The 11,234-nt window shown below is 38.0% G+C and overlaps 1 protein-coding gene across 1 annotated transcript; it reads right to left on the bottom strand.

The window, feature by feature from the left end:
• Window positions 1-852: 852 nt before the first annotated feature.
• Window positions 853-9,156, bottom strand: si:dkey-15h8.13. The gene is made up of 3 exons (NM_001423343.1): window positions 9,090-9,156; window positions 7,867-7,976; window positions 853-5,014 (listed from the first exon to the last, which is right to left on the bottom strand). Exons 1-3 carry the CDS (start codon window positions 9,137-9,139, stop codon window positions 3,504-3,506), a joined length of 1,671 nt encoding a protein of 556 aa, NP_001410272.1. The 5' UTR covers window positions 9,140-9,156; the 3' UTR covers window positions 853-3,503.
• Between the last annotated feature and the right edge of the window lie 2,078 nt (window positions 9,157-11,234).

Here is an 11,234-nt window from a genome sequence, read left to right as displayed (position 1 = left end):
ATAAGACTTTCTACAGATGAAAAAATATTATCAGACATACTGTGAACATTTCCTTGCTCTGGTAAACACTGTTTCGAAAATATATAAAAAAAAAAGAGAAAAAATTCAAAGGGGGCTAATAATTCTGACTTCAACTATATATATATATATATATATATATATATATATATATATATATATATACACTTTTGACTTTTTTTTAGTATATGTAAAATTCTTTATACACAAAAATTTTTTTCTTAAATCCACTCTCTCATTTGCCCATTTGTAATTGAAATTGATCCTTTGCTTAAAGCTATAGACTTATCTAAGAGCAAAAAATCTTCAAGTTAATAAAAACCTATAAAAGTATGTTTTATTTTTATTAAATCTCGTAATTCCCCTTTCTTTATTTTTCTTTCTATTATTGTTCTTATCACCTTGTAATTGTATGTACTTGTATTTCAGTGTCCTACAGATTACTTCCTGATTTATATTGTACATTTCTTCTTTTCTAAATAAAAGTTTATTTAAAAAAAGAAGAAACAAAAGCACTGTTTAAAGCATTTTTTACAGTCGCTAATGTATGTAAAAACACCTTAATCAATTAAAGTAAAACTTTTAATTAGGCACTTTATTAAAATTATCTTAAATTTAAAAACAAACGTAGGCTGTCACAAGATGGCTGACAGACATTTAACAAAACTGATCTGTTCCAGAAGAATCTAAAATGTAAGAACACAATTATTTATTCATCCATCAAGAAAATGATGAAAATATCATTACATTAATTCGTTAATGTTAAACGAACACATTAAAATGTCACTTTACACACACACATCTGAATTAAGAACAGGCAAGACTGAGACAGTATCGTCATAAAATCATTTTATTAAAATAAACAATCAACAAACTAATCTGTCATGACTGTCTTTACAAGTAAAGGCATATTCATTTTATTTTCGGGTTAGTCCCTTTATTAATCTGGGGTCGCCACAGCGGAATGAACCACCAACTTATCCAGCGGATGCCTTACTATGTGCAACCTATCACTGGGAAACACTCATACACCATACCTGCCAACATTTATCTCTGAAAATCTGTGAGACCGGGGTTGTATCTGTGTCCATTACAATTTTGAGACTTTACAGGGGCTGGAAAAACCGAAAAGGTGGAGAGAGGGGGGAGGGGGTGCCTGTGGAGGATGTGTCTGTGTCCAACTCTTTACAGAGGCTAAAGAAACTGAAAAGTGGAGGTTGTTAAGCCCCCTTTCCACTGCACACAACATTTAGACACAACTGTCAGAGTACGCCCCCTTGTGGCAGTCACACAGAATTTTCAGTTCTGATGTGCACCATGGGAGGACCAAGCTGTTCTAGTGTCCGAAATAAAGGAGTGCAAAAGCAAGAGCCTATATTCTCTGTGCTAAAAAAAATTGGAGGAAATGTGGAGACAACATTAAAAAAATCATCATCATCATTATTTTCATTCGCTTATCCAGAGCTGGGTTGCGGGGGCAGCAGTCTTAGGAGAGAACCCCAGAATTACCTCTCCCCAGACACTTCTTCCAGCTCCTCCGAGGGATCCCGAGGCTTTCCCAGGCTAGCCGAGAGACATAGTGGGACATGCCTGGAACACCTCCCTAGGTAGGCATCCAGGAGGCATCCGCAACAGATGCCCAAGCCACCTCAGCTGACTTCTCTCGATGTGGAGGAGCAGCAGCTCTACTCTGAGCTCCTCCCGGGTGTCAGAGCTCCTCACCCGGTTTATAAGAGTGCGCCCTAAAACCCTGTGAAGGAAACTCATTTCAGCCGCTTGTAGCTGAGATCTTGTCCTTTCGGTCATGACCCAAAGCTCATGACCATAGGTGAGAGTAGTAACATAGATTGACCAGTAAATCAAGAGCTTTGTCTTTCAGCTTAGCTCCTTCTTCACCACAATGGTCCGGTACATCGACCGCATTACTGCTACCGCTGCACCAATCTGCCTTTCAACTTCACAGTCCATCCTTCCCTCACGCGTGAACAAAACCTCAAGATACTTGAACTCTTCCACCTGGAGTAAGGTCTTTCCTCCAACCTGGAGATGGCAAACCACCTCGCCCAGTATGGCGCAGCTGGGGCACCACCCACGAGTTGGGGCTCGTATGCGGGCGCCTGGTGGCCGGGTTTTTTTTCCATGAAACCAGGCCGGGTTCAGCCCTAAGGAGCGACATGGGACCATCCTTCTTTAGGCCCACCACTTATAGGGAGAGTCGTAAGGGGGTTGGTGCATTGTGGAACAGGCGGTGGTCGAAGGTTAGGACCAAGACATTAAAAATGATATTTTTACTACTTTATTACTTACATTTATAAACAGAAAGGTTTTTACTGTCGAGTTGCAGGAGTTAAAATATTTCAACAGATCTGCGACTCAATTCGGATCCGAATTTTTACGTATACAGAGATGATCGGAAATCGACGCAGCTCCCTGACTACTCTCCATTAGAAATGAATGAATTCCGGTCTGACACTTGTCATGTGCAGTGGAAAGGATGCTCTAAATATTATACCAAACACCTGAGGAGCGGGGGAAGGAGTTGAAATTTCGGGAGTTTTTCGGGAGAAATGACAAACCGGAAGGTAAGTCTGACATACGGGAGACTCCCGGGAAAAACGAGTGTTGGCAGGTATATCATACACTCTCATTCACACACATACACTACAGACAATATTAGCCTACCCAATTCACCTGTACAGCATGTCTTTGGACTTGTGGGGAAAACCGGAGCACCCACATGGAAACCCACACAAACACGTGGAGAACATGCAAACTCCACACAGAAATGCCAATTAACCAAGCCAAGGCTTGAACCAGCGACCTTCTTGTTGTAAAGTGACAGCACTACCTACTGCGCTACCGCGTCGCTCTCTACACACAATATGAATCCCTAATTAGATAAACACTACAAACTATGAAACACTATTATCGAAAATACTGAACCAAAACAGACAAAATCCAAACGCCCAACACAAGCTGTAAAAGCGGGCTTCATTCCAGACCAGTTCAGCTCGATGACGTATAATGAGTCTGTAGACCCATTGAGCAACCATCATTTTACAGAAGCAAAACCAATTTAAAAAGTCAAGAGTGATGTGTTTAGTGTCGTAGAATAAATCGTGAAAGTATCTTGAGTTTGTGTTTGCCACCAACCTTATTTCAGCCATTTAACCAAAATCCCATTCAAATAACCCACTGACTCTGGGACGAGGGACCCAGAACTGCTAACATGCTAACTGCTTACAGGGTTCTGCATACAAACTGACGTCATAGTTTCTCCACTATAATAATAAGCCGTGGTGGTTGTTTCCTATGAGTCTTGCGTTGAACGCAATCAACCAATCACAGCAGATTGGCGTCACACAAAAGAAGAGTTTGGAAAATATTAATCGCTAAACAAATCATATGGGAGTCGTTGGGGTCATTTGGTAAAATTAACTGCATATTATAAGACAATAACAGTGTTATTTGAGCTCGTGTTCACATCAGCCTGTTGTTGGAGACCCCAAAACCAAAACAGGAGCTTGTATAATGTATAACAGGGGCTGATTAACTGCGAAATTTGGTGTTTGTGAATATACAGTAGAGCTTACAGGAAGGGAAATTTCATTCTGCTTTTTCTCTGCAGTGTGGCTCAGCATATGTTTATTAAGGTCTGATGATTGGACAAAACTCTTCCCACACTGAGTACATGTGAATGGTCTCTCTTCTGTGTGAGTCATCTGGTGTCGTTTCAAGTCTGCAGCTTTAATAAAAGTCTTCTCACACTCAGAGCGGACAAACTCTCTCGCACCGGTGTGGGTCTTCTGATGTTTTTTTAAATGTGATTCTTGTTTAAAACTCTCTCCACACTCAGAACACGGATAGGGCCTCTCGTTTGTATGAACTCTAAGATGGTTCTTCAGGTGTGAAGCCCTAAAAAATGCTTTACCGCAGTGACCACATTTGTGTGTTTTCTCTCCAGAGTGGCTCATCTCATGTGTATTCAGGTGTTCTGGACGTCTGAATCTCTTGTCGCAGTGTGAACACTCGTACGGTTTCTCTTCAGTGTGGCTCCTCTCATGTGTTTTCAGGTGTCCTGAATGTCCGAAGGTTTTGTCGCAGTGTGAGCACTTGTACGGTTTCACTTCAGGGTGAATCATCTTGTGTTCTTTCAACTGTCTATTTGTAAGAAAAGCCTTCCCACACTCTGAACATGGATACGCCGACTCCATTGCATGAACTCTCAGATGGATCTTCAGATCTGAAGGCCTAAAAAATGTTTTGCCGCACTGCTCACATTTGTGTGGTTTGTTTCCAGTGTAGAGCAGCAGGTGTCCATTAATGTTTGATATTTGTGTCAAACTCTTCCCACACTGAGTACAAGTGTACGGGTTCTCTTCAGTGTGAGTCATTTTGTGATGTTTAAGGGTACCGGCCAGTATGAACGTGCTGTTGCAGTGTGAACACTCATAAGTGTTCTCTTCAGTGTGGATCGTCTGGTGTCGTTTTAGATGTTCAGCCCTTTTAAAACTCTTTCCACAGTCAACGCACACAAACTCTCTCACATCACTGTGGATCTTCAGATGCTCTTTTAAATGGGATTTCTGCGTAAAACTCTTTTCACACTCAGAGCATGGATAAGGCCTGTCGTTTGCATGGACTCTAAGATGGTTCTTCAGCTCTGAAGGCCTCAAAAATGTTTTGCTGCACTGATCACACTTGTGTGTTTTCTCTCCAGTGTGGATCAGCATGTGTTCATTAAGGTTTCCTGAACAACTGAATCTCTTGTCGCAGTGTGAACACTTGTAGGGTTTCTCTCCAGTGTGGATCATCATGTGAATCTTGAGATAGCATTTGCTGCTGAAACTCTTCCCACACTGAGTGCAGGCGGAACATTTCGCAGCTGTTTCTTCCACTGAAAGACTATCTTCATTCTCTGATTGAGCTTCTTTTTCACTCTTGACATGATGTTTCTTCTCATCTTCACTCAGTTCTTCACTCTCCTCCTTTACATCTGAAAATTAATAAGTCACATTTTAAGAGTCTTGTAGTGCAAAAATGAAACTGCATTGAACACAATATAGTGCAAAAAGAATAACTAGCTTATCCTGAAGTAGGCTTAACAAGGTAGGTAGGTAGATATTGACATATAACTGAATATAAAAAACTGTAAAGATGCCCTTTTGAATTGTAAATTTTAAAGATGTTGATTTCAATTTGCTTTAAACTGTAAAGATGTCATTTTACATTGTAAAAATACCGTTTAAATTGTAAAGATGCCGTTTTAAATTGTAAAGATTTTGTTTTAAACTGTAAAGATGCCGTTTTAAACTATAACGATGTCTTTGATGCTGCCATTTTAAATTGTAACGATAACATTTTAAACTGTAAAGATGTCGTTAATGTTGTAAAGACGCCATTTTAAACCAAAACTGTTGTGAAATTCTAAGACGACCCAAGAATCACAGCAGAATCCATTAATGACAAGAACTCAGCGTCACTGTAGCGTCATCGAATAAACTCTGGACTAGTACAGCAGACATTCAGTTCTAATGCATTTTTACGACATCGCCGTTTTAGTCTGTAAAAATGTCGATTTAAGTTGTCAATTTTAAAGATGCTGATTTAAATTCGATTTAAACTGTAAAGATGTGGTTTTAAACCATAAAGACTTTGTTTTAAATTTTAAAGATGCTGTTTTAAATTGTAAAGATGCCTGTTTAAACTGTAAAGATGCTGTTTAAATTGTAAAAACGTCGATTTAAATTAAAAATTGTAAAGATGTTGATTTAAATTCGCTTTAAACTGTAAAGATGTAGTTTTAAATTGGAAAAATACTGTTTAAAATGTAAAGATGCCGTTTTAAACTAAGTATATCTTTGATGCTGTTTTTACATTTTAAACTGTAAAGATGTCGTTGATGTTGTAAAGATGCTGTTTTAAACTGTAAAAATGTTGTTGATGCTGTAAAGATGCCAATTTAAACTGTAAAGATGTTGTTAATGTTGTAAAGCTGCCATTTTAAACCAAAACTGTTGTGAAATTCTAAGACGACCCAAAAACCAGGTAGAACTTTTGGGTATCTTCAAAGCAAAATCCTTTAATGATAAGAACTCAGCGTCGCTGTGGCGTCATCGAATAAACTCTGAACGAGTAAAGCAGACACTCAGTTTAAATACATTTACATACAGGAAGGATGGTCAAAGACTAAGATAACAGGATTGGTTTGCACAACAGAGGGCAGTGGGGCATATGGTACTTTAATTATTTTATTTTTTTATAAAAATGTTATTAAAATTACTGATTTTATGGAATCATATTTATATTAGGAGGTATTTTAGGATTAGATTTTAATGTGTATGTATGTTTCATGTTGTCTTGTTGGTGTCGATGTACAGCAGAACCTTTTTTTCTAAAACAAATTTCTCCTACGGTAGACAATAAATTTTACCTTGACCTACCTTGACCTTGACCTTGATTTACACACATTGCCGTTTTAAACTGTAAAAATGTCGAATTAAATTGTCAATTTTAAAGATTTTGAATTAAATCTGTTTTAAACTGTAAAGATGCTGTTTTAATCTGTAAAAATACCGTTTAAATTGTAAAGATGACGTTTTAAACTGTAAAAATGTCGACTTAAATGGTAAATGTTAAAGATTTTGTTTTACATTTGCTTTACACTGTAAAGTTGCCATTTTAAACTGTAAAGATGCTGTTTTAAATTTTAGAGTAATCACAATACTGTGAAACCATGATAAATAAGAGCATTGGTGGTTGCCTGAGATGTGTAAGTGGTCAAATATGTTTGCACTTTCACTTTTAAGATGTGGCCCCTTCATAGACACGACACATTTAAGGGTGCACTCTCACTAGGTTGCCTTGAACAGAGCAAAGGTGACTTCAAAAGGTGACTTATGCAAGACCTGGATGTGTTTGTGGTTGGGTAGTTGTGTTTGTTAATTATTTGCTTTTTTTCCAGGGTTAAAATATATAAAGTGTCAATAAATGCCATGACACTGAGTGAAGAAGCCCCATTGGTCCATGTGAAGGGTGTCAGACTCGAGGGCTGATTTTACTTTGTGGAGGAATAAATGCAAATTTCTGGAAAGGGGGAGGCATTCTTCTTCTCTTGTTTTATTTTACTGGTTTGCTGGTGTCATACGTAGGGCGAGGCTTATGATGACATTTGATCTCAATTCCTGTTTTTTCATAATCAATGGGGAGGCCAAAATCAAAACTAAACTAAATTGACATATTGTGCAGCGCTAGTAAAAGAAATGTTTCAATCCAGCAAAATGGTTGCCTCCTTTTCTCCAGCTTGCAAAATATGTGTTTAATTGTGTGTAGTAACTTGTATTCGCTCCGCTTGTACTGAATCTCTCTGGTTAACTCTTTATGGGACTATTTATAGACTGATCCACCTTTTAGAACACATAATAGGGGCTCTTTACCATCTAATGAGAGCAAGTATTCATACAGTCATTACATGTAAACGCTACAATGGCACTGAATGCGCAACACGTTTGCGGCGAACGCACTGAATTTGTTTCAATCATGTCTTTCGCTCAAGTTCAAGATATTAAACTCAAATTTGCATGCAGTGACTAGCATTGAAGTGTCTTGTGCATGTTACTGATTGTATTGAACATGCTTATAAACTGGAATCAAGACACTGAGAAACAACAGTATCTGAACACACCGACACTCATCAGTCACTGAAGGAGAAAACTCAAGCTTATTCACAGAGAGAGCTGGAGATTGGTCAGTTTCACTGCGGTCAGTGAGAGTCCAGTTTTCTCCAGTTATGATCAACGCAGCAGCGAAGACGAATGTCAGATTAAATAATAATGAATAAAAACAAACCTATTAGTTCTTCAGTCTCTTCCTGTTTAATTCTGCAGGGTTCTGGATCACTCATCTTCTCACTGTCCTTCAATAAACTCTGTCTTTGTCTTTCACTGATGGCGGCAGAGCTTCAGGAGAACAAACAGAGAAATCTGATTCATTTACACTGACTGAGGAAAAAAACATGATGTTATATCTTGTGATAATATGTGATTTGCTTGAGTCAGGTGACTCCAGTAAAATTAACATATATTTGTAGATCTGAATATTGATGAGTCTCAGACAAGGAATGGGCAGTATTTACACTTTATGCTTTAAATTGGCATTTTGTAATTTGTATTTTATGAAGTTTATGAAAATGGCTTAATATTTTGTATCAAAATACTTCAGTGTCTTGTATTTTTAAAATACAGTAAAATACTTTGTGAAGATGGCATCATGAGGGAAGAACATTATGTAGAAATACTGAAGACATCAGCCAGGAAATTAAAACTTGGCCACAAATGGGACTTCCAAACAGACCATGAGTGTAAGCATACTGCCAAATTAGTTCAACTGTGCTTTAAGGACAACAGAGTGAATGTTTTGGAGTGGCCATCACAAAGCCCTGATGTCAATCCCATAGAAAATTTGTGGGCAGAGTTGAAAAAGCTTGTGCGAGCAAGATGTTTGGTATTTTATTTTAAAATGCATTTCAATGTATTATTGCCCATCCCTGCCTCAGACTATTACTCATTAAACAAACATTCAAGATCAGCTCATTTTAGACAGAGTTTGCAGGATGAGCTCATTACTATTGTAATTAATTAAAAACTGCATTTATATCAGTATATAGTTTATGTATTCACACCAATAAAGAAATCGCGAGCAGTCGCGCGTCTCAACAGAAACTGAGAAATCAGGACAAACCGTTGGAAAATAAAAAAAGAGCGCCAAAAACTATTTAACGTTATGTTTCTGGATCAATAGCATATTCCCATCGTTTCCCTTAAGATACTTTGCGATATTACTAATACAAACAAGAGAAGAACTCAAACACACTAACGTTAACAAAGTAAACCCAAACACTGAGCTCAAATCTTCCTCTCAGAGCTGCTCTCTGCCTGCTGTATTGTTTTGGTCAGCAGACACACAGATAGAGGTGAACTCAATGCGGAAACTAGTCGCAGATTGTCGCTTTAATAAACTGTAAAGTGTGTTTTATTGTTGAGTAAACACGAGAAAAAGCGTCAACGACTCACCTCAGCTCTGAAGCCTCGACGCTGATTGAACGCGTCAGTGCTGACGTCATCACGGCGAGACGGGAGCGATGACTGTATAAAATGGGCGGGAGCAACATCAACGGTGGAGCAACAAAAACGCGGCAAATTTGACCAGTCTAGCCAAAAGCAACACACTATCATATCATTTATTCTGCTCACCAGATCTGTTGTTGATAAAGGCTGAATTACAGCAAAACTTGACGAAAGTGATAGAGATGTATCACATTGTATTTTGAAGCTATGTTGTCAAAGACAATAGCTACGTTTCCATCCAAAAATGCGAATAAACTTTATGCGCAAAACTGGATTATCGCATAAAAGTTGTGCGAATGAAGCGGCGTTTCCATCCAACGAGTCAAAGCGAACAAAATCGTCACTTCCTGATTAACTGGCGCCAAATATCAACAGTAAAAACTGCATTTGCTGCAGTAGGAGAAGCTGCATCAATCTTTTTTAAATGAATGCGCCTCAGAAGACAATCCTGACAAGCAGTGAGCGCGCAGTGGTGTTTGAAGGTGTCAGACGCGGAGCACAGGCGCTCTAGATTCTGGAGGTCATTAATAATATAATAACATTAATACTGAAATGGTAAAGCGTTTTATAATGACCAGAACAACATTTCAGATGTTTTATAATGTGCTCAGCCTGACGTTTTATCCATTCACACACATTTTAAGCATCACATGATCTCTTTTAACAAAATCACATGACCTTTTTTAAAGCGCATGCTGGAGTTTGTGCGGTAAAAGTGTTTCCATCGCAGTTTATGCACATCTTTTCTTATCAAATAAAAAGTTTATCCTACCCAGTTAGGCGCATAAGTTTTTTATGCGCATTTTCAAAATTGATGCACATCATGGCGTTTCCATCAACTGTTTTTTTTATGCGCATTTGCAAAATAGGTGGATGGAAACATAGCTATTGAATCCAGGATTTAGTATCAGCCTCTGTATGAACAGATGACAGTTGAGCTGAGTGATTTGATGAATCAGCATCTAGATGTGTTTGTTGAAACACGCTTCAAATTTCATAATAAACACGATACATTAGCAAAAGATGTAGTTAAACATACCTTATACCTCTTCAGACTGGAGATGAGTAAATGTGTAATCTGTAAATCTTGCATTTTGCGTCCTGAGGCGAGTTTGAAACATGTCTCGCACTGTCGTTACTCTGTAACATAAAAGTCCCACATTCATAATAAGTGAAATATAAGCTTAAAATAACTAAGGGAGGAAAATGATCACTGTTGTATCACTAGAAAACATTTGACATCAAACGCAGCCTGAGGCGTGCAAATTAATGATCTCAGAGCTTTTGTATGATCTTAGAGCTGAATACGAGTCGTGTTCTCTTGATGTCAGCTGCTCGCCAGGTCCGAATGAATGACCTAAAGTAGGCATACATGTAAATGTGGAGGGCGTGGCCCGTACGTCTTGTCACAGTTTGTTTTGTCTTCAGAATGATCTGATTAAAAACTCAGAGTTTTCAGTTTCAGAATAGCGGATCTGAATTCGGTCAATCAACTTTGATTAGACCAACTCAGAGTTAAGCGCGCGCACCACAACTATAAAAAGGCATCATCAATGGAGTGCAGATATTACGAGTGACCTTAGCAACATCTGGAAAAAAGAGATCACCATTTCTTTCTCCAGCTGAACTTGATGTGATCATGCAAAGTTATAGCAAATATGAGCGTATATATTTGAAAAGAAGCAACCATCAGTGAAACTGAGACAGCCTGGGAAAACAGCTGCTCAAGTTAATGCATAATTTTACATTTAAGGTATTTAAATATTGAAGTATAATAAAATAAGTAATGTAATGTGTGACGTTTATAATCTTTTTGTAAAGTTTTATACACGTTTATCAGTTTTAATAGATTTAACAGTGCACTTGTGTGTCTGCCTTTTTTGTTGATCAAGTGATAGAGGTTGATATAACATTTATAATGTAAGCAGAACTAATTAATAGTTTTTAGAAAGAATAATAATCCCATTAATCTAGTAACAGTACATGCCTAAGGTCAGTGAATTTAAGCTAATTATTTATTAAAAAAGGACAAGCCATTCTCGTACATGACTTTGCTTTGTGTGGCTGAAATGTAGGCAATATGTTTCCATC

Source organism: Danio rerio, chromosome 22 (assembly GCF_049306965.1).
Source record: "Danio rerio strain Tuebingen ecotype United States chromosome 22, GRCz12tu, whole genome shotgun sequence".
Classification (NCBI taxonomy): Eukaryota; Metazoa; Chordata; class Actinopteri; order Cypriniformes; family Danionidae; genus Danio; species Danio rerio.
Note: the sequence above shows the minus strand (reverse complement) of the source record. Positions and strands in the feature narration are given on the sequence as shown.